Source organism: Phyllostomus discolor, chromosome 13, assembly GCF_004126475.2.
Source record: "Phyllostomus discolor isolate MPI-MPIP mPhyDis1 chromosome 13, mPhyDis1.pri.v3, whole genome shotgun sequence".
In the NCBI taxonomy this organism is placed as follows: Eukaryota; Metazoa; Chordata; class Mammalia; order Chiroptera; family Phyllostomidae; genus Phyllostomus; species Phyllostomus discolor.
Window position 1 is genome coordinate 39,935,440 of NC_040915.2, and position 23,077 is coordinate 39,958,516.

Below are 23,077 nucleotides of genomic sequence, written 5' to 3' on the forward strand. Positions count from 1 at the left end.
GTCAGGTTTCCGGGGGAAACCGCTGGAAGGACTGCCGCTGTGGGGTTCGTGTGTGGCAGGTGGGTCCGGCACCGGGCGGGTCTGACCGGTACAGCCCCGCTCTGCGCCCTCGGGCACGGGCACGCCCGCTCTGTTCGGCCTGAGAGGTGGGCGAGGGGGGATCTGAAGCCCAGGCGCCCTCATCGCCCGGTCGGCCGCGTGCCGTGCGGGTTCTGGGAACATGGGAGAGGACAGAGCAGGCCCGGATGCTGCCCTCACGGCCTCCCATCGCCGTAGGGCGGGGCAGCGGGGGGGCAGGAAACAGATAACTGGGTAAAGGGCAGGGCGCTCCGCAGGGGCGGGGGCAGGGCCGCAGGGGGAGAAGGTGCGATTTGGGATAAGGCGGCCCAGGGGAGACCTTGCCGGGAAGCCGACCTGTGAGTCAGCCCTCGGAGGGGCTGAGGGGGTGAGTCACGTGGGTTCCGGGGTCAGAGGGCTGCGCGCCCCAGGCAGAGCAGGCGGGGAGATACGGAGGACCGAGGCCACGGGGAGCGGGGACCGGCCCCTGAAGTCTGTACAGAGGCCTTCTCTCACCCCCGCCCCCCCCCCCAAGTGCTGCCTGAGCAGCAGTTAGACATCAGCCGTCTGTCTGAGCCCCCCAGCCCGGTCCCCCCGCAGGGACCAAGGCCGGGCAGCAGAGGCGAGGCTGCTGTTGCCCGCCACCCCGCAGCTCCTCTGGGGCGGGGAAGCTGCCCGGGTGTTTGAGGGGCTCCTTAGGGAAGCAGACAGACCAGTCTAAAAAAGAGACAATTCTGGTCAAATAAAGAGTTACCAGACGTAAATGTGTACGTTAGTACAGCCTTTCCGAGAGCAGTTTGCTGTTACTTATCCAAAGCCTCGAAAACCTGTGCGTACGTTTGGCCCAGCGGCCCCGTCGTTCGGCTTCCGGGAAGGTCACAGGCGGGGTCACCACGCGGCGGTTCCCGGCCGTGAAGTCCTGAAGTGGTCAGCGGCATGGGACCGCAGTCTATGGGTAGCAATGTCTTTGAAGACTTACAAAATATTAGCCCTGGCTGGCGTAGCTCAGTGGATTGAGCTCGGGCTTCGAACCAAAGTGTCACAGGTTCGATTCCCAGTCAGGGCACATGCCTGGGTTGCAGGCCATGAACCTCAGCAACTGCACACTGATGTTTCTCTCTCTCTCTCTTTCCCCCCTCCCTTCCCTCTCTAAAAACAAATAAGTAAAATCTTTTAAGAAAATAAAATAAAAATAAAACCTGAAACATGTTTTTAGAAAAAGACTTATAAAATATTGACATACACACAGAGACAGAATTTCCCTCAAGAATCAGACAGACAACTTCTAAGATGTTAACAGGAGTTATTTCCAGATAGTGATATTTTTGAGGGCTTAATTTGCTTCTTTGTGTGTTTCAACATTTCCTCTATTCCCTACACGAAAAATCATATTTTTGTGATCGGAAAGAAAGGAACTTCACCTTAGGAAACGTCCCACCGGGCCTGGTAGCTCAGGTGGAGCGCCGCCCTGATCGCTGAGGTCGAGGGTTCCCTCCCAGCCGGGGCCCAGGCAGGAACCAGCCGGGGAGCGGGCGCACGGCTGGGCGGGGCGGCTGCTCCATGCTACACCCCCCCCGCCCCCACCCCCCTCTCTAAAATCAACACATGAGGTAAATCCTTGCAGATGTCCCCGGACAGCTGTGGGGTCCTGCAGAAATGCAGTGCGAACCACACAGGCGCTTTTCCCACCTTAGGGAAGGTGAAAGAAATAGATAAAATTGTGTATTTTAATCATGCACAACACCCAAAATGTAACCATTTCAACATGGAGTCAAGGTTGAAAATTGAAAGATACTTCCATTTGCTGTTCATGCTGAGCCTTTGCAGTCCTGCCTGTGTTTCTGAGGCACCTCGGTTCGGACCGGCCACGTCCCCACTGCGCGCCGGCGCGGGCGGGCGGGCGGCGCGGGGCGGCTCCGACGGGGCAGCGCGGCGGGGACGGGCCTGTGAGCGGAGGCCTCCACTGTGTGTGAGCGGGGCTGAGCGCGTTCGGCTCCCTCTAATTTAGCAGGCACGCAGCAGGCGCGTCCCTGCCTCTAGGTTTAATTACTGTTTTCTGAAGAAGCATCCCAGAGAGTACCAGAAACGGCGGGTCCTCAGGGGTCAGCTCGGACCTGTTTCCAGGGCCAGCGTGTCCCGGGGAGTGGGCTGGTGGTCCCCTCTCACCGCCACCCCGCGTCCGGTGAGCCCCCTTCTCCTGCTCGTAGAGCTCACCTGCCTCCTGGCGCGACAGCGTGGCCCCTGCCACTGCCCGCCCGCCTGGCCGCGGCCTGGCGAGGCCCGCTCCCCTCACGGGTAGGAATGCTTCTCCAGCCCCTGACTTGGTGGGGACCCCCGGGCCAGCTGTCAGTCTGTGTCTGCTCCTGTGACCGAGGTGGCGGCCTGCGGAGTCGCCCCGTGTTGGGTCACCGCTGCTCTGGTTTCCCCGCCAGCCGGCCCTTCTCCTGCTTGAGGCAGGCCCTCCCAGGGAGGGGCCGGGCGGTGAGCTAGTGCCCCTGGAGCAGGCATCTGTCCCTGAAAATGGCACAAGGGGGCCGGGTGGGGGGGGCAGGGGCTGCACCCGGAGGCCATCGGCTAGTTCGGATGACCATCTGTCTGCGGGCCGCCCTCCGTTCTTGCTTTCCATTGGTCCTCTGAGTGAGCGGGCGCCTCCCTCCAGGGTCAGACGCTGAGAGGGGCCATCTGCCTTTGCTGCTGGACTCCCCGACTTAAAGAAGTGTGTCCTGTTTACATTCCTGCTCGTTTCTTTGATTTGGATGGTGGCCAGAGACAAACAACGTGCCTCGTGGGTTGGAAACCGAAACGGGTCTCTCTGAGCACACAGGCCGCCGTCTCGTGCGGGACGTGCAGGCCATCAGCTACCCTCGCGTGGCTCCCTCGGTCTGCAGAGGGAGAGGCCCGTGGGCCAGCTCCGCACGTCTGTCTCGGTGTCGGACTCCGTGTGGGACGCGCTCACCAAGGCCCGCCCGTCTAAGGAGGTTTGGTTTGACTGGGGGCTCAACTAACAGAACGTGTTTTGAAATGTGATAACAGGATTTGCGATTTTTGGTCTTCATCCAGCAAAACCGAAAACCCCCAAATCCACGCCCGCAGCAGACAGGGAACCTATTCTTTGACTAGAAGTCTGAATTGCTGGATTTGTAAATTGTCTTAAGATGTGTTCTTTGAACAGTTTAAAGTGTTACATAGTATTAAGATGAAGTCATCAAACTGCTTACGCCTTTAACTGTGTATATTTGGGTGACTGGATAAAACGTATCGTTACAGAGAAAATAGTAACACTTAGCACCAAGAAAGACAGTTTGCCTGATAGCTATTAACAAGACCTAAGAGCCAATTGTCTTCTGCCTTATATATTTTTTTTTCCTTTTGAGTGTATATGGATTTTAGGATTTTTTGTTTTTGTGTGTTTTAGGAAATTGTGTGTCTTTGTAGGGAAACGATAGGGGCAGGGTGTCTTTTATCACCGTGCTGCCTGTGGGCGTGGCGCTGGCTGGAGGTGGAGACGGTGTGACCATCAGCCGCGCACGCACACGTAGGGAAATGTAGCACTCCAGCATAGCGTTCCAGCGTAGCGCTCCCGTGTAGCACACACACACACAAGTAGAGAAATGTAACACTCCTGTGTAGCACACACACACACACACACGTAGGGAAATGTAGCACTCCAGCATAGCGTTCCAGTGTAGCACTCTAGTGTAGCACACACACACGTAGGGAAGTGTAGCACTCCCGTGTAGCGCTCCCGCAGACAGACCCCCAGCTATCTCCGAGGGACGACGCAGACTCACATTTCCAGCAGATGTCCCAAAGCAGAAAACACTCCTAGTCGGTTTGGGGATTCAGAGCAAAGTTGCTGCTGGTGGTTTCGACAAGGACAATTTAAAAGGACAAGAGAGAGACATCTTTTTTCCTGTTGCCTTTTTTTCCTCCAAATAAGGTGGCTACGGTACAGAAAACAAACTGGAGCGAACTGGTGTGATTCAGTGTTCGCGGACAGCTTTCCCAGTTTCCTTGCCTTTTAAAAAGAGGATTACTTCGTGTCTGGGTGAAGTTCGTCTGGACCGGTTCCAGCCGGCCTGGGTGGCAGCGTGCGGTAGGGAGGCAGACCGCCTTCCTCGGATGGCCCGTGCTTTTTTTTTTTTTTTTTCCAGCCAGACCGGCGCTCACCCCGTAATTAGGGGAGGCCTGGTCTGCACGGGGGCCAAGGCAGCCTGGGCCACGGCTGCTCAGGCCTCTGGGTCGGTTCCGGTCCCGGCCTTCCTCTCCGACACACACAAGTGAGCGTCCCGGTGGGGCAGGGGCTCAATCTGACGGGCTCGCGGGGCTGAGCCCCTCGTGAAACTGGGCCGTGAGACAGGCAGGCGTGCGGTGTGGGCGGGTGGTCACCTGGCCGCTGCGGCGGGGGGGGGGCTGGTGTCCTGACCCAGCTCCCTTCTCTGTGCTCACCCACCCTTTGTTGTGCGGGGTGCGGGTCCTGTGGAGCATCTTTCTGGGTTCCTAAGCCTGTTTGACACGGTCCCTCTGGGCAGGCGGGGGTTCGTGGCGATGCCGTCAGGAAAAGTGGGGAGCTGGAGGGACCCAGGGGCGGAGTGGGGTGGGGCGGCGAGGGAGGAGAGCTCAGGTTTGATTTGTTGCCCCGTCCCCAGGGTCAGAAAACACACGCTGTGCCCCCAACGGTGAGGGAACAAGCAAAATAGGGAAGAGTCGTGTCTCTACGTCACAGGCGGCGGGGGCGTGGAGTCCGGACCGGGGTCCCGGCCCGTGTCGGTGGGCAGCCACTCGCCCCGTGTTGTGACCGAGCCGTGTCCTGACTCCGACTGGCACCCCCTGCCCGTGTCCTTGCACTCGCTCTGGGCTGGAGCCCGCAGCTGTGTCCTTGGGGGGGCGGGGGGCGAGGCTGGCAGATCTCAGGGCTGGTGACAGCGGTGGGGCCGGTGGCGGTTGTTCAGGTCGCCGTCACCCGTGGCCGAGGTCTGTTCCCTGGGGCTGGCTTTGGTTGCCGCCCCCTCCCCATTCAGCCTGTCCCTCCCAGGAGCTCTGCAGACGCGTAGCGGTGAAGGGCATGCCTGCCGCAGGCGTGCACGCGTGCGTGCCTCGGCCCGTCCCTGTCCCTGGGGGTGAGGCACGTGTGCCCCGGCCAGACACACCGAGACAGGCCTCGGTGGCACGCTGGGCAGACGGACGGACAGCCCGAGAGCCCTGCCTTCTGCCGCCGGGCCCCCATGTCGGGGCTCCCCGCTGCAGCCTGGCCTCCCGAGCACGAGTCAGCCCTTTCCTTCCTGTCGTCTCCTAGGGCTCGAAGGTCCTGGTGGATGCGCGGGACAAGCTGGGGATCCGGTGGCAGCACCCCGAGAACGAGAAGCACGGCATGTTCCTCATGGCCTTCGAGAACAAGGCCGGGCTGCCCGTGGAGCCCGCCACCTTCCAGCTGTACGTGCCCGCGCTGAGCGCGCTCTGGGGCGACTCCGGCATCAGGGAGGCCTACAGCCGCCGGAGCGAGTTCCAGCTGGTGAGTGGGCCCTCCTGGCCGCGGGCTGCTCCGCGGGCCGGTTTGGGCCGTGGGTGGGTGTCCTTGGAGAGTCTGTGAAGGCACAGGCAAGCCGGGAGTTACTGTGTGTGCTAAAATTCAACAACAGAAGCACAGCATGAAGCAGACCAAGCTGTCTAGATGGGGGGGGGGGTCGCTCAGGCTCGGTCAGCCGTTGCTCACGGCCCGGAGGGCTCCGCGTGCTGGAGCTCCGTGTGAGGCTGCGAGCCCAGGTGGTTTCGGTCTCGTCCGTGGCAGGACACCAGTGCCCCTCAGGGCAGCGTCCCGGCTGGCAGGCTGGGCCCCGCTCGGCAGGGCTCGGCTGGTTCCGGGTGGGCACCTTGGGAGCCCACCCTGGTCTGGGGGTGACAGGGCGGGTCTCTGTGCAGGCCCGTCCGTCCCGGGGTCCCGCTGCCCGGCTGCTCCCTCGGCCGGCGCTCACAGCGCAGCCCTGGGTAGGGGGGTGGGGACGGGCGGAGAAGAGCCCCCCCTTCCTGTTAGGGCGACTTCCTGCGGGCACCGCCCAGAGTCCCGGGGAAGCTCACGGGCGGGAACAGGGTCCCAGGGCCTCCTCCCTCCACCCCTGGGAGGCTCGGCTGGCGCGGAGTCTCGGAGAAGCCGCCAGCAGCCGCTGCTGCTCCAGTCCCTCTGGGACCTTCTGCTGCTCTGGGGGGGCCGTGGGGGTCCCTGGGGTGGAGCCCCTGGGAGAGCAAGGTGGGTTTTCTAGGGGCTCGTGACTCTCCTGTGTTGAGTGGGGAGACGCAGTGGCACGTGATCGGTGTTCAGTGACCTTTTAGCACCTGTGGCCCCCGGAGACCCCGCGCCACTGTGCGTCTTTCATTTACGGCCCTGCCCTTCCGGCAGACGCTCGTGGGGCAGACACCACGTGTCGGCACTTCAAATCCCGGGAAAAACCGCAAACAAACGGAAGACAGATCTGCGTCCATATGGAGCGGGAGACAGACAGTGAATAAGTGAGCAGGGGAGGGTGTGTGTGTGCACACGTGTACATGCCTGTGTGCCCACACGTGTGCGTGTTTGCCTGTGCGTGCGAGAGGAAAACAAAGCAGGGGGCCGGGAGAGGGCCTGTGGACGGAGGGGAGCCTGGGCGGGGGTGGGGCGGTGGCGGAGGGTTCTGCAGCGGACTCTTGGCCCCCCCCCACATTTCCTCCCCTTCTCGCGCGGCAGCTGCGGTGCGAGTTCGGCCCCAGAGCCAGGCGACCGAAGCGACGTACAGCCGTTTGGGTCGATGCTTTTGCGCGTTGCTCTGGGCATCTCTGCTTCTGCTTTCCTGTCGGGAACACGTTTCTCCTAATGCGTGACACCTTTTAGAAACAAGAAACCTTTCCTTTAGAAACAGGTGCAGATTCACAGGGAATTGACACGGCAGGGCAGGGAGGTCCCTCGTGCCCTTAGCCCGGTGCCCCGCCCCCCCGCCCCCAGTGGTGACGTCTCCCGGGACCGCAGGGGCACCGCAGGCCGCGGCGTTGGCGTCGGTGCCGTGCGCATGCGCGGGCCTGTCTCGTCGCCGCCTGTGCGTCTGCGTGCGTCCCGACGCGGGGGGGGGGGGGGGTCCCCGCCTCAGAGACCTCCCCCCACCAGCCCGCACCCCCACCAGCCACTGGTGTTTTCCCCGTCTCTAGAATTTTCTCCCTTGGGGAGGGTTGTCTGAACAGGGTCGTGGGGTCTGTGATGCATTGAGGGGGACGTTCGTCGCTCCCCGCAGTCCCGCGAGATCCGCCCACACGCGTGCGGGCACCGCTGGCGTCCGTGTGTCCCCGAGTGACGTTTCGGGGTGCGGAGGTGGCCCGGTTTCTCGCCCACACACGTCTGCGGTTAAGTACATACGCGTGTGTGCGTGCATGCGTGCATACATACACGCAGGACGCGTCGTGTCTACTTGGAGGACGGGTCGGAAGCGTCAGGAGTCGGCGAGTGATTCCTGGGTAAAGCGAGGCTCTGTTTCGGACACTGGAAGGTCACACGGTGCCTCCTAGTTTGGGTGTGGACGGTGTGGGGGCGGGTTTCCAACTTTCAAACTGAACTGGCCTCACCGCGTGACGCCCAGCGGAAAGCCAGCCTTCCTCGGGCCCGCGTGGAAGTGGGAGGGGCCCGAGCAACCCTCCGACCAGCCCCGGTTGGACAACCAGACCGTCTGCCCTAGGGCGCCCGGCCGAGATTAGACGGGAGATTAGACGGGGAAACTCGCTGGGCTGTCCCGGGGCTGGCCTGCTCAGTCCCCCTCGGGGCGGCTCGCGCCCAAGGGCACGGGAGCAGGAAGCAGAGGTGTCTGCTGTTCTCGGTCACGCACCGCAGGGCGGCCTACGTGCTCTGGCTCACGGTCTCGGCCTTCCCCCGGGCCCCATCACTCGCGAGCACATCACACCGCTGCCGACCTCGGAAACCTGCTCCTTGAGGGGGCGCGAGCGCGCGCTCGCAACACGGGTCCGCGAGGAAAACGCGGCCGCGGAGCCCTGCGTCTGGGGCTCTGCACGCCGGCGACGTGATGGCCCGGGGGAAACGGGATGCGTGTTGTAGTGGAGTTAATCGTGGAACATTTTACGTGGTACCAAGGCCAGAAAAGCTAAAGGAAAAGAATAATGGGTTTTACTGAGTAAACACTTCTAGCTTTTGTCTGGCGAAAGTCGGCATTAAAAAAAATGAAAAAGGCAAATGACAAATTAGGAAAAAAATCCGGAACCTCTACAAAGCCGTTTTTCACGTGTCCAGGGGACGCAGTCCCAGCTGCCGGAGAGTGCTTCCGGGTCGGCGGGGGAGGGCTGGTCCCGGCTGAAAGCTGCTCGGAGAGGAGCCAGGATCGCCGCCGCCTGCCGACCGCGGGAAAGCACAAAGCACGGTGGAGCAGTGACGAGGCAGCCCCGGGCCACTTAGGGTGGCGGCAACTGTGGGGATGACTGTCCTGCACTGGCTGCAGCCTCAGGGACAGGAACCCTCGTGCGTGGTGGCAGGAAGGTGAAGCAACAGAGTTTCCCAGTGCGGGTCGTGATTGTAAGGGTTCCAGCTTTGGGTGACAGCCCACCGACTGCCCAGAGACTTGTGCAGAAAACAGGGTTAAGGGCCAGATAAAACGCCGCCGGCTCCGTCGTGAGAGCCTCTAAGGCCTGATGGGTGACGAAGAGCCAGCCCCAGGCCTGACCCGGGGACAGGCAGGCGGGGCCCTGGGAACTCTGCTGTTCTGGGACGGTCACGGTCAGGTAGCTGAACCACGAACCTCAGCTGCGGTTTTTTGGCAGGCTCTTCAGGGTCTGGAGAGGAGGTGGCAATTTCAGGTGGCAAAAGCAAACCCCTGGCAGGGGGCAGAAAGCAGTGCCACCTGCGGGCTGGCACCCCTGGGGACGTGGGCCCAGGACCCAGTGCTGAGAGCCCAGTTCAGGGTGACCCCGCCAGGCAGCGTGCCTCGGTGCCTGGTCGAAGCTGCGGAGAGCCTCTGGAGAAGGCCTGTGGACCCCAACCCTCAGAGACCCCCACAAACGGCGTTTCTGAGGGCGGGCGTCACAGAGGTGGCCCGAGTCATGAGGAGACCAGGCCCGTGCCCGGGGTCAGAAGGAACCACAGACGGCAGAGCCAGGGCCGCAGTCTCCAGACCCTGGACTTGCCAGGCACAGGTCATCAGGTCGTTCTCACCGGTTCGGAGAGGTGAACGTCAGACAGCATCCTCGGGGAAAACCGGGCACTACCTAGAACAACAGGGATAGATTTCAGAGGAGCAAACTAGAACTCCTGAAATTAGAAAATACCACCGGAAGGAAGTGTTAAGGCCCGCAGAGGCCGGGGTGGGGGAGGGGGTGGGGGGAGAGGCGGAGGGGAAGAGAGGAGAGGCGGGGGGCGCGGCGGGCAGAGAGAAACGTCACCCACGCGCAGGCAGCAGGTGCAGGAGGACGACGGGGCGGAGGCCGGATCTGCAGAGATGACGGCTGACAACACGTAACCGGCTTCTGCGTTAATAAGAAAGAACCCCTAACTGAGACGTGTGCTGGAACCACAGAAGACCGAAGACAGACGGGTCTTGAAAGCAGCTGCAGAAAGAGGCAGAGACGGACTTCGAAGGAGTAACACTTCGGCAGCCTTCCTCCCGGAGCGGCAGCAGATGCCAGAGGAGCGGGCGTCTGCCAGAGGAGCGGGCGCTGGCGGTGGCGCCCGAGCGAGAGGCTCTGGAACCCCGGGACGCTGAGGGCCATGCGGGACGTCTCCGGGCAGGGAGAGAGCTGGGCAGCAGCAGCGCCTCGTTCAGCGGGGGGGGGGGGTGCTTCCAGGTGGAGGGTCCAGAACGAGAAGAGCGAAGGCCGGTTCGTCACTCGGGCGCGTGGTGCCAAGTCGGAGGACTCCTCGCCACGTTCACGGTCGGGAGCACCGGGCTTTCTCCTCAAGTTCGGGCGGTTCTCCTGCAGTCGGGTGGGTCCACCCGGAGTTAATTTGGGGTGTGGAGCGAGGCTGGGACCCGGCCTCCTTCTGCGTGTGGACACGCGGCCGTCCCGGCCCCACTTGTGGGCCGTGTGTGCTTCCCCACTGAGAGGTCTCGGCACTCCTGACGAAAATCAGTTGGTTGTGCGTGTTTGGGTTGGTTCCTGGGCTCTGCGTTCTACTTGGTTGCTCTGTGGCCACCCTGTGCCTGGGACACACTGTTCTGATTACCGTAGCTCTGCGGTGGGTTTGGGAAGGGGGAAGTGTGGCCCCGCTGCGCACACTGCGTGTCCGTGGTCCGCCGCGTGGCTTTGATCTGCACTCCCCCGAGGACACGGGACGTCAGGCTGCTTCTGAGGAGGGACAGAGCAGGAGGGGCAGAGCAGGAGGGGCGTCTCTCCGCCGGGTCAGCACACTGGCCTGCAGGCTGACGCCCACGTGGCCGGGCTGGCCTGGACCCCTCACTGAGGCCGGTTTTCTAGTTTTTAAAGGCTTAGAAAAAAGAGGAACGTGAGGTAAAGACGACTGTGTCTGATAACCCCTCGTCTGATAAATCGGGTCCTGGGGCTTACTGTTCTCTGAAACTTCCGTACGGTGGAGGCGTTGGTGCGGAACTGGGTACGTCAGTCGGGAGAGCCACGCAGGGAACGTTGAACTGGACTCCCACACGCACACGTCCAACTCCAGGTGGATTCCAGGCTGAAATAAAGGGCACGTGGAAGAACCTTCGTAACCCCGGTGTGGAGAAGAACGTCTGAAGTCATCACAGGTGCAAGCGCAAAAGGGGAAGGTTGGTACCTGACGACCGTCAAGTTGGGAACTTTCTGTACAGAGACGCAGCCGCGGTGCGAGCCGAGAGTGCGCTCAGCACCTGTAACCACACAAGAAGCGTGTCTGAAGACCTTCCACACGCACACGAGAAGCTCGAGGTCCGGCAGAAAAACGGGCTATAGGCCTGAGCAGCCGTCCCCAAGAGGAGGAGGTGGTTTTACCCCGTGCTCACCAGATTCGCTGGAGCCAAAACACTCAGCAGTTCCAAGAGCTGGCAAGGGCGCAGAGTGACAGGAAGCCCCAGCCACCCTGGCGTGGCGGGGATGTGACTCGGCACAGCACCGCCGAAAACCAGGTCGGTGTCATCCACTGAGGTTTACCCGGTGTGTGCCCCGGGGCCCAGCCGTGCACCCCTCGCTCTGCACACGGGCCCGCGTGTAAACGTTCTCAGCAGCATGCTCACCGCTCACCGGCGGGACTGGCCCACAAGCAACAATCCGGCAGTAAGCCGGGAGAGAAGCTGCTCGTACCCCGAGCACCGCGGTGGAGGGGACGGGAGGGGGCCCAGACAGCGAGGGGCACGCCGTGTGCTTCCGTTCCCACGGCGGGGGACGGAGTCTCCTCGGATCAGCTTCCCCCACCAGCAAAGTCGGTGCGACCTGCCCCTTACCTTGTAACAAAGTGATGACGGACGTCAAGGGTTCGATTCCCTAGGAGGACCGGGCCAGAGTGTGGCCCCCAGGCTCGGGGGCCTCTGCTGTGGGAAGCAGGGAGGACTGTCACCTGCCGCACCAGTCCCACAGTGGCCCAGCTGCTGGGACCGGGGGCTCAGCCCCTCTGATCCTCAGAGGGCCAGGGACGCAGACGCACGCAGAAGTGACCCCGGCCCGGAGGGCAGGCCTTGCTCCGTCACGCTGGCCGGCCGGCGGTCTCTCGGTTTGAACGTCTTGGTTCCCCCTCCCTCGAGTAAGAATATGAGAGTTAAAGCGATCAGTTTTGTTTTTTCGTTTTAAGTTAGGATTTTAGCAAAATAGCTGAGCGAGAGGAAATTCTTTAGCGTCACGTCAAATGAAAGTACGATGCGGGTCCCCGAACCCCGGGGAGGAGATCCGTGTGTGCGTCAGAAAGAAAGCAGACCCCACCGTCCCCACACCCGCAGATAGGGGTCTGCACCTGGGGTCGGCTCCCAGCCTGTGGCCCCAGGGACCCTGCTGCCCCTGGGCCGCGGCCCCACACTTCTGGGGTGACTGCGCGCACCAGCCCATTTCATGTCTTTCCCCTTCTTTCCCACTCGGCCTCACGGCAGACTCGGGGTCTCTGTGTGGCAGCGGGTAGGGGGGGGCCGTGTTAGTGCGAGTGAGGTGTGAGCCAGTCTCCCCAGGTGAGCTCGGGGCGGGGGCGTGGCGAGGCCAGCGGCAGAGGACCCGGCTTCCCATTCGTGCTCATTTCAGCCTTGGCCGGTCCCCAGGAACCAGCACACTGGTTTGGGGCTTTTTTCCTTTTTTTTTTTTTTAATAAATCTACTCTTCTCATTGAATTCTGTCTTTTAAAAATGAGCTTCGTCTACTAGTCTTAGTCCAGAATGTGCACAAAATATCATGTCTTCCCTGAGCATTAAGAAGCAAGATGTCATGAAATAACCCTACAATTCGCTCCTCTGTTTGCTGAGCTCAGAACGCGTGTTTGGAAATACGAAGCAAAATTCTCCGTGTGAGAGGGTGGAAAACTCGTTGCTTTGAGAAGCCAATTATTGACACCTTTCAAACGTCCCCTCTGTCCGGGAGGTTCCCGCTGCCCCGGCTGTGGGTGGCTTGCATTTCCTTTGGCTCCGCTCCTGGACAAACCCCGTGTTGTTCCAAGGAAGGGCCCCCAAAGCAGCCCGCCTGGCCCTCGAGGGCGTCCCGCCGGGAGCCTCTCACGCGGTGGTACTTGCTCCCAGGGCCCAAGCTCTGGGTTCCATGGGGCCGGCACAGGGCTGGAGGGATGAAAGCTGACGGGACCTGTATTTCACAGCCCGTTTCCGCCGCAGAGAAAAGAGACGGGGCCCCGGGGGCCCCAGTTGCTGACGGAGGCCCGGTCTCCAGGCTGTGTGGCGAATGAAAGTGGTTTCCCAAGACGCCCCCCTCCACCTCTCACTGACTCTAAAGAGAGGTCACTTTACTCAGCCCGACTGGCTTGGCCAGGGAACCTTCCCGAAGGCGGAGGGCCGGTCGTGTGTGTTGCTCGGGCTGAGAAGAGCACGCAGTGGAAGTCCCGGGGTCGCGGGGCCGGGCACACCCTGCCGCAGAGGCCGCAGCAACACGGGTGCCGGCGGGTGCCGCGCTCGGAGCCGCCTTCCCTGCGCTCTGCAGGTCGGGCGGGATCACCCTCTTCGTCTTGCACGAGCTGTAGCTCACGGGCCGTGGAGAGCTGAGAATCGAGTTGGGGGCCAGTCCGAGGGAGCTTCCTCCCACCCAGGAGGGCAGCTGCCCAGGGGGCCCAGGGGCTGGGGCGCTCCCTCGGCCGAGGCGCTCGCTCAGACGGCTGGCGCGGCCGCCCTCCTGGCGCGGGGCTCTGCTCTGCCGGAGGCATCAAAGGGACCGTGCTGCGTGCGCTGGCTCCCACGCCGCCCTCAGGCGGCCCCGGCTCCCGGCCCCTCGCTCCTGGGCCGTGGGGGCCCGAGTCTCTCCTGCGAGTCACCCTGGGCACGGGCCCACCCGGGCGGCGGCGGGTGTCTCCTTGTTGGCAGGACGCTTCACAGCCGACTGTGGATGGAGACGGGAAGGGGCCTCCCGAGGCCCCTGGTGTGCTGGCCCCCAGAGGACGAGGTCAGGGTGTTTGCAGAGGGCGGGGCTGGGGCTGGAAGCACAAGAGCCCTTTATGGGCAGCGGCTGGGCACCCCTGCCGCGGGCCCCCGCCTCCCTCTCCCCCGGCCGGCCGCAGCACTGCCGGCTCCTGGGGCAGCTTGCCTCCTCTCGCTTCAGAGAGCCACGCTGCGGGTGACTCAGACCCCAGCAGCACCACGGCGGCCCCGAGCCCTCCTCTGTCCCTTTGGTTCGGGGAGGCGGGGGAGGACCGGCCGGGTGAGTGTCCAGCGAGCAGCGCCCCGACCCATGGCTCCAGCCCGCCTCCGCCGGCCTCAGAGCTCTGCCCGGCCACGGGTGTGTGCTCTGCTTGGCAGCCTGGCCTGTCCGGCTGGGATAACGGTGCCCGTTCTGCCCGTTCTGCCTGTGGGCCTTGGCGGTCAGCCCCACTAGTGGGCGCAGCCCTGCACTCGGGGTGGGCGGGTGGAAGCATGGCCTGTGGACTTGATCAGCGTGTGTGACCTTGGGCACCCGGGCTCCTGGGCTTTGGTGTCTCCACCTGGGGCAGCGGGGACTGCGGGCCGTGACTGGGGTAAATGCAGGGACATGCGTCGAGTGACACGCTGCCTGGTGCAGCAGTGGCCGCGAAGCTGGGAGTGGCGTTGTTACCCGGCTGAGCCGGCCACGGGCCGTCCTCGGTCCTGCTGGGCTCGTCAGCTGGTGCTGTGCGGGGCCTGCCCAGCGCCCCCTGGACACGAAGCCGTGGCGGGTCCCCGGCCTCTGAGGCGGAGTGGCCTGGGGTCGGAAACAGCGTCCATGGCAGGTCCCCTTTGCACGGGGTTCTGCCTGGCTTGCAAGGACCCACTGGTGGCGGGAGGTGGAGGGCGGGGCAGCGCTGTGGCCTGTGGTGTTGGTGAGGTGGCTGAGGGAGGGTCAGGCCCTGCAGTGGCCCCTGCTGGACAGCCAGGCCTGCCGCTGTCCTGCGCTCTGGCACTCGGCGTGACGGACGGGCCTCCAGGCAGTGACTAAGCGCCGGATTCCGGTGACCATCCCCCACAGGAGGACAAGGACAGTCTTTCGAGGGGCCATCTGCCCACTGACAGCCGCCACCCCGGCGACCGCACCGCGGGGCGGTCTCTGCGGGTTCGGGCCCTCGGAGGAGGACCTGGCTGCCAGAGTGTGCGCGTGCAGGGCCGGGAAGCTGGCTGGGGAGCGAGGGCCCGTGCCGCGGGGTCTGTTTCTGTCCTCAGCAGTTACGGGGGCGGAGGCGGGCCGGCGATGGCACTGGCACCGGGGTGGCGGTCCCACTGGCAGCGGGGCGCTAGGCCCTCGTGTCGGCGTCCCCGTGCCGAGTGGACGGGAGGTGCACCCCTCGCAGAGCCCGAGCCATCCCCGCGTCTCAGCCAGAGGAGGCTCCGGGCAGGTCACCACGGGCCTCGTGGGAGGGAGCGGGCACGGGGAGCGGTCCGTCGGGCCACGGGAGCCTGTCGAGCGGGGCTCGAACCGCACCGAGCCTCTGCGCAGACTCCCCGGCCGCGTCTCTCTCGGTGGCGGGAGAAGGCTTGGCTTCCGGAAGGCCTGTCTGTCTGTGTCTGCGACTCCGTTTGAGTCGCGCTGCCCTGGGCGCACAACAACAGCCCGTCCCGGGATGAGTCATGGGCCGCGCGCACTGACCGAGCACACTGGCCGGCCGGCCTCGTCAGAACCAGGAAGGACGGGAGGAGCTGCGGGGAGGAAGGGGTCCCGCAGGAGAGTGACCCCCACAACTAGTGAGGAGGGACCCTGTCCCCCGGGGGGCTGACGGCCTCTCGCTGTGTCCCTCCTGTCCTGCAAGCAAGGGCCTGGTGGGTCGCGGGGGCAGCCCCAGGGCCGAGGCCTGGGGACGTCCCTGGAGGGAGGATCGGGAATGGTGGCGGCTAAACTTAGCTCCCGGATAAGCTGCCTGTGCAAGGAAGTGAGCCGGGCGGGAGCTGGGGGTTGGGAAGACTTAAAGGGGCAGCGACAGGCTTTACGAGACCGGCCTGCTGGTCCTCGTGGGGCGTGTGAGCACTGCCTGGACCCTCAGAGCCTGTGGCCTGGCGTCCTCGGGGCTCCCCATCGTGTCCCAGGCACGTCTTTGGGATAAAGCACAGGCGAGCTCCGTGTGGGCTTGGATCTCCGTGTGTGTGGTGTCTGGGAAGGCCGTGGGGCAGGCAAGTCCCCAGTTGGCCGGCCGGCGCTCGGGCCGAGGCGGGGTGTGCGCAGAACAGGGTGGCCGTGTGGCCCACCAAGGGCGGCAGTGCTCGGACGTTGGCCTGGGAAAGCCACAGTGGACGGCTTTCCTGTCACCCTGCAGCACCTCCCTCCCTCCCCGGGCCGAGACTCGGGTCACGGGGAGGAGCAGCCCCGGGCGAGCACGCGCAGACCTGGCCGCACCGGGGTCCCGCCTGGCACTCGGGGCTCTCCCCGTGGGCTCTGGGTCCTCGGCCTCAAGGCACCAGGAGGTTTTCTGTGTTTCATACTTTCAAGATGCAGCGTCTCTGCCACTGCTCGTGTCTGTGGTCACACGACAAAGCCCCAGGTTGCTTCGCGCCGGAGCGGCCTGGTGGCAGGAGGGTGGAGAGGCGGAGAGAGGACACTTTCCCTTTAGAGGCCGACCGAGCCAACCCGGGACCGGCCCTCAGAGCAGGGACTCCGTGTTGAGGAGGAGGCTGCAGGGACAGCGCTCCGACCCGGAGAGGGCCGCACGGCGCTGGTTCCTGGGGTGCGCCCCGCCCCCGTGCGCCCCCTGCACACACACACACACCCCCCGCCCGCGTTCTGCTGTCCCGCTGCACTGCCATCCGCGGGCCCGGCCCCCGGGGCAGCGGTGGTCTCCGGCCTCGGCTGTGACCACCGTGCTACCGGAGTCCTCTGGGGTGGCCCTGCCCTTAGCAGAGCCGTCGCAGCCCTTTCACGTGTCCGACCTGTCAGTCCCCACACCTCTGCTGTATCTGAGCCCGGTCCTGGTGCTCGCGTGGTCTCTTCACACCGTGGCCGTCGCCCTGCAGCACGTCTCGTGGTTTTCTGCCCAAGGCTGGGCACGGTGTGTCAGCTGCGGGCTCCAGCCACCGCTTTCGCTCCTGACAAGCTGTGGTTCCCCGCATGCGCCTGGCCCGCCAGTGGGGGCGGCGTGAGGGGCAGGCCCGGGGCCCGGCGACGTGAGCACGAGAGCCCCTGTCGGGCCAGACCAGGGCGTTCCCTCTCCGGCCTGCGGGTCATCTGGAAGCCTGCCGCCCAGGGTCCCGAGTGCGATTCCTCCGCACTTGTTGTTTGGGGTGGCGGAGCTTCCGGGAATCTGTAAATCTATGTCTTTAACCCAATTTGGAAAGTTCTCTGCCTTTTTAAAAAAGCACTCCTCCTGTCTGGGTCTCCCTGTGCTCTGCTGTCGGTTTCCGTGAGGGCGTCCGGTGACCCTGCGAGGTCGCCCCACCGGGGCCGTCTTCATCTATTACCGGTCTTCTTCCCCTCCTGGGGCCGGGCCGGCTCTGGCACCCGAGTCCGGGGCTCACGGCTCTTGCCTGTGTCGTCTGGAGTCTGCCCCCAGCCCACCCACCAGGCCTCTCGCTGCAGATGCTCGAGTGCCAAAGCCGCCCTCTCCATCGGCGCTCCCTGCGCTCCCTGCTCCTCTGCTGAGACGCGCCGCGTCTTCCCTCGCTGTGAGCGCGTTGCCACCTGACGGGGCTCCGTTATAGTGGCCGCCTGAACGTCTTGGTCTAGTGATTCCCCGTCTGGGCTGTCCCGGCTGGCGCCCGACCCTGCTCCCCTCGAGGGGCGGAGCCCTTTTCCCGGCTCTCCCACGGCGGGTGCTGTGGATTGTGCCCTGGATCTCACGAGTGTCCCTTTATCCTCCAGCTGACGTCGGCATCTTCACTCCGGCGGGCAGTTAACATGGCGAGGCCGAGGGCCGGATCTGCTGTGCTGGCGTGGGCGTGGCAGCCCTGAGGGCACCCACGGGGGCCGCCCCAGGGGCCCTCCCACAGCCCCCGTACACGAGCAGCAGCGGGGGCGGGGAGAGAGCAGGGCATTACAGCGGGGCAGGAGTCAGGTCACCGCGCAGCTGCCCCTCACCGCCTGTTTCCTCTCCGCCCTGGGGGGCGGGGGGGCTGGATGTGCCAACAAGCAACCCGGGAGTGGAGCGGCCGGCGGGGGGTGCGCGCTTCCCCACATCCAGGGGGTGGGGGGCTGCTGGGGGTAGGAGCTGGGTTCGGGGCAGGCGGCCTCTTTCTCCCCGCAGCCGAGGGTGCCGCGCAGCGTCCCCGGTGTCACAGGGACACCGAGTTTTCTCGTTGTCCTCTGTGCTCTGCCGGAGGGGGCGGGGGGGGGCGGGGGGCATGAGTGCGCCTGTCCCCTGAAATCATCCTGAGGGCCCTCGCTCTGAAATGGGGGGTCTGCTGCTTCGCCAGAGGGAACGTGCTCCTTGCTCTCTTCCTGTGCACCCCGTCTGGGGCACGTGGGGAACGGTGGGTCCGCAGCTGCCGCCTCCTCTCCCACGAACTCGCAGGCTGGGGCTGTCACTCGTGCCTCCCCACGCTGTCCCCCGGCGGGGGCCGGGCTATCAGCCTGTGCGCCCCGTGTGGCCTCACCGCCTCGGTTTTTCTGAGACGCGTGCTGGGGTGCGTACTCTGCAGCCGCCACCCACGGAGCCTGGGAGGCTGGGGCTTGCAGCACCTCGGACCCTGGTCCCCAGCAGCTCCCTGCCCCGGCGACGTCCCGGGGAGGGGTGCCCCGGGGGCGGGGGCACTGGGCGTTTTCACCGGCCACCTGTTTGGTCAGCTCTGCAGGGGCCGGCACTGGGATGCCCCGTGGGTGCCCCCTGTGCCCCACGGCTGACCTGACCTGCGCTCCCAGCCAGGGGGTGGCCCGCGGGTGTCCGACCCGAGTGTGTAGGGATGGAGCAGAACGCATCACTCCGCCACGGAGGTCCCCACCGGAGGCAGCAGGTCCGCCCTCCTGACGCACGAGGGGAGACCAGAGCCCCTGCGGCATGCGGGCCGCCTGCAGCAGGCAGGACCCTCACCGGAGGGTGGCCCGTGGTCTCCGCCTGGAGCAGGCCGGGCCCAACCTCAGAGGGACACCAGCCCGCCCCAGCACCACCGGCGTGCAGCAGCGTGCTCTGGAACCGGCCTGAGCGTGAATCCTGGGTCACGACTGGAGAAACTGCATTCTTTAACTTAGAAGTGTGTTATTCTTAATGTCTCCGTGCAGTCCTAGACCCGTCCCTTGGCCTCCCTGCTCACGCGGAGGCCCAAGGACACGCGAGTGCTCCTGTCTGGGGGCCTGGGCCCGCGCAGGGACTGAGTCGTGGGTGTTCTCTCTTCCCGGCAGGGGGAGTCGGTGAAGTACTTCCTGGACAACCTGGACCGGATCGGCCAGCTGGTGAGTGAGCGCCGCCCGTCCAGGCTCCGCCCCCGGGCCGTGGCGTCAGTGAGCACGCCAGAGCAGCGTCGGCGCCGCTGCACGCGGGCGTGTGGGCGCGCCAGGTGACCTGAAGGGTGGCCGCGTCACGCTCTCGCTGGGGCTGGGCGGCGGGGAGTGCGTGCTGGGGCGAGGGTCTCCTTGCATCTGGGGGGGACACTCCGTCCTCGGTCGCAGACCCGCAGTCGCTGCAGATCAGCAGTGAGGGGGCGTCCCGGGGAGTCCTCGAACCCAGTGCCCACCCCGGGGCCGGGCACTCTGACCATCCACTTGGAAGGCTCAGACGTGGACAGATACGGAGGGTGTCCTGAACCCCAGGTAGGACAGTCACCGCTGTGGTCCGACTGGTCCCGTCGGCCCCACGCCCGCTGCCCAGGGCACGTCTGTCATTGTGCGATCTCGTCAACAGTACAGGGCCCAGCACAGGTAACACCCCCTGTTTTACGACAGAAGCTTTTGTGACAAAATCATAAGCATGTCGCTCCGTAACAACACTTTCACACGCAAGCACACCATAGGACATTTTAAGTGCAATGTTCAAATGAAAACTGTAAATGAGCCCCGACTGGTGTGGCCCAGTGTACTAAGTGCCGGTCTGCAGACTGAAGCGTTGCTGGTTCAGTTCCCAGTCAGGCCACAGCCCTGGGTTGCGGGCCGGGTCCCCAGTCGGGGGCGCATGAGAGGCAACCACATGTTGATGTTTCTCCCCCTCTCTGTGAAATTAAGTAAATCAAAAAAAAATTTTTTTAAATCCATAAACTATTACATCCATATTATTACCCTACCAACCACACTCGAGCAGGCGTGACTCCCGCCGGACCCTGTATTTCAGAGCCGTTTCTGAGAGGTGAGGCTCCAGAAGTGCCACCCAGGACACCGCATCGCTCCCAGGACGTGGCAGCGGTTCCCTAACAGCGGCACCCCCTCCCAGCCAGTCTGGGGACTCCCCGGGAGTCAGTGACGCGTCCCTGGGGACACTGCTTCACCCCGGCAGCTCGAACCAACACCCTCCTCGAGCCCACAGGCGGCCGCTGGTGCTCGCCCCCTTTCTGTGGCCTCCAGTCGGGGGTTCTCTCTCCCGTCTGTCCTTTCCTTTCCTTTCCTTTCCTTTCCTTTCCTTTCCTTTCCTTTCCTTTCCTTTCCTTTCGCGTGTTCGAGTAGCCACGCTGTCTCCTCTGTCCGGCCCCCATCTGCCCTACGAAGTGGGGCCGGCCCTGGGGCGCTGTGGCCCTGTGCAGTCTGGGGAGACTGCGGCCCGGGTGGCGTGCGGTGGGCATGGGGGTCAGGCGCGCGGGACCAGCGGGTCCTGGGTTTCCCGCGCCAGCCTGCCTGCCTGCGCACCACTGAAGGCGTTCAGCACTCCCCACGAGTGGCATCATGGGTGCTGCAGGCCTGAGCAAACTTATTCCGCAGCGAGGTTTCAGAGCGCATTCGCTCCAGAAGCTGGGGGACTAGACGGTAGCTGTGGGCAGAAGCGGAGAAAGGCGGCTAGCAGCCTGTGGAGGAGACGGTGCGCGCGGTTTCCCGTGGAGACCCATGGGTGCGGTGCCGACAGCGCCCTCACTCACGCTGGAGGGCCTGCCCGCGCTTGGAAGGGGGCTCCCGGGTCCCTCCGCTCCCCGCCCCGGGCGCACTTCCAGCGTGACGACGCAGCAGCGCGGCCGGGGTCTGGCCGCGCTCCTCGCAGAACCAGCCTGAGCCTCCGCCCCCCGCCCCGCCCCCGCGCGCTCTCCGCCCTAACGCTCTCCCGCGTGTCTTCCAGAACTACATGCCCAGCAAGCAGGACATCCTGCTGGCGCGGAAGGCCACCAAGGGCATCGTGGAGCACGACTTCGTCATCAAGAAGATCCCCTTCAAGATGGTGGACGTGGGCGGCCAGCGGTCGCAGCGCCAGAAGTGGTTCCAGTGCTTCGACGGCATCACCTCCATCCTGTTCATGGTGTCCTCCAGCGAGTACGACCAGGTGCTCATGGAGGACCGGCGCACCAACCGGCTGGTGGAGTCCATGAACATCTTCGAGACCATCGCCAACAACAAGCTCTTCTTCAACGTGTCCATCATCCTCTTCCTCAACAAGACGGACCTGCTGGTGGAGAAGGTGAAGGGCGTCAGCATCCGCAAGCACTTCCCCGACTTCCAGGGCGACCCGCACCGCCTGGAGGACGTGCAGCGCTTCCTGGTGCAGAGCTTCGACCGCCGGCGCCGCAGCCGCAGCAAGCCGCTCTTCCACCACTTCACCACGGCCATCGACACGGAGAACATCCGCTTCGTGTTCCACGCGGTGAAGGACACGATCCTGCAGGAGAACCTGAAGGACATCATGCTGCAGTGAGGCGGCCCGGCCGCGGCGCGGGCCTCCGCGAGCTACTGGATCCCGGGGGTGCACACTACTGAGACTCCGCGCGCCGCCCGCTCCCGTGGCGGCCGCGCGCGCGCGCGTGCACAGCGCGCTCTCCCGCACAGCAGCGCCGCGCCGTCGGACGCAGCGTCACCGAGCGTGCGCGCTCTCTCTAATGACGAAACACTGACCGGCCGGCCTCGCCCACGGCGCTCTCCCTAACCTGCAGGTCTAACCCCAAGCTCTGCCGCCGTAGCCCGTAGGAGGCCGTGTGCACACTGATGCTGCTAACGCAGTCCCGCCCCGCCCGCCAGGGGTCCCGGCGCCACCTCCCAAAGTGAGCGAGTTGCCTTTGGAAGCTCCCGTGCCCAGTTCCTGAGAGGCCCCCGCGCAGGCCCTCGGGTGAAGCCCGGGGCCCGCCTCGGAGGGTGGGGTGGGACCCCACGGGTGCGGTCTTGCCTTACTGTCCCAGTGTGCGCTGCCCCTCCTGCCTGTCACCTTCCCCGGGTCTGTGGACGTGCCGCGTCCCTCTCCCCTCTAGGCGCACAGCGGTGCTTACTACTCTGGATCCGCCCTGCCCTCCCCTGCCCACTGGCAAAGACACCCAACCGGCCTTGCGGGTGACTGTCCCACCTCAGGAGTGCCCTCCTGATGATCCCTGCTGTTGGCTGCCCTTTCGGCCGGCAGCTGCAGGGTTACCAGCACAGCCTGCCTTCATGCCCCTGCGGGGGCACCGCTGACACTGCCCTGCAGGAAGCCGGCGGCCGCAGCACCCGAGTTTCTGCAGCCCGTCCCCATCTCGGCCCTCCTTGCCGGCCCGGCTCCGGCCCAGGGTCCCCGCCTCTTCAGCGCCTACACAGCACGGGCCTCGGCTCTCAGCTGGGCCAGCGGGAGCTGGGGGCGGGAGCGGGCCCACTTTCCTGCCAGGCACCACACCGTGCACAAGGACACTGCATTCCACTGTCGCCACTGGTTGCTGCTCTGCTGCGGAGCCTGCCTTGGCCCTGGGACTTCCCCGGCACTAAAGGAAAAGAGAAAAGTCTTCCTCTGTGGCTGGCCCCGGGATGTCACTGTGGTTGACTCACACCTCCTGGGGCCCTTGCCCTGCAGCCACTGCCCCCCTCCTGTGTCCCCTGGCACCCCTCCTGGCTCCGAGTCAGCAGGCCACATACGCTTGAATCTCGCGGCAGGGCCGGCCCAGAAGAAGAGGGGGGCAGCCTGCCTGTGAGGCCGCCTTGTTCCCCCGTGTGCTTGATGAGGAGACAACACGAGATCCTTTCTCTCTGGTGCTCGAGGCTGAGTGGCGGCGTTTGGAGGGTTTCAGCTGCTTTTGATTTTTGGCCAGAAAGACGTTGCTTGTTCCGTGCTCCTTCCCGTGGCTCTTCACAGGCCGAGAGGCTGTGCCGGGATCGGGGCCGCCCGCACGGCTCAGAGGGAGGGAGCCCTGGCAGCTCAGGCGGCTCTGAGATCAGGTTCGCTTTCGATGACAGTGGGGCGGCCCCGCCTGTCACTGTGCCCGGTCGCGTCGGTGTGCTCATCGCAGGGTTCCGCTATTCCTCTCCACCCTGGCTGCCCGCGCACCTGCCAGCAGCCCCGTCTGAGTGCCTTTGCCTCGAACCGGCCCACCACGTCTGCTCATTCACTTCCACGCGCGTGCGAGGGGCCGGGACCCCCACCGGCTCAGCCCCCGACCCCGTGGCCTTTCCGCCGAGCCTGGGCGTCCCTGGGCCCCGGGAGGAA

The 23,077-nt window shown here is 64.6% G+C and overlaps 1 protein-coding gene across 1 annotated transcript in view; it reads left to right on the plus strand.

Annotated features, from left to right (window-relative positions):
* GNA12 (G protein subunit alpha 12) overlaps positions 1-22,232 on the plus strand; it is a 36,725-nt gene extending 14,493 nt beyond the window's left edge. Inside the window, exons 2-4 of the mRNA XM_028527285.2 lie at positions 5,354-5,569; positions 18,910-18,960; positions 20,762-22,232. Of these exons, the coding sequence (XP_028383086.1) occupies positions 5,354-5,569; positions 18,910-18,960; positions 20,762-21,331 (837 nt within the window). The 3' untranslated portion in view covers positions 21,332-22,232. The remainder of the gene's footprint in view (positions 1-5,353; positions 5,570-18,909; positions 18,961-20,761) is intronic.
* The last annotated feature ends 845 nt before the right edge of the window (positions 22,233-23,077 follow it).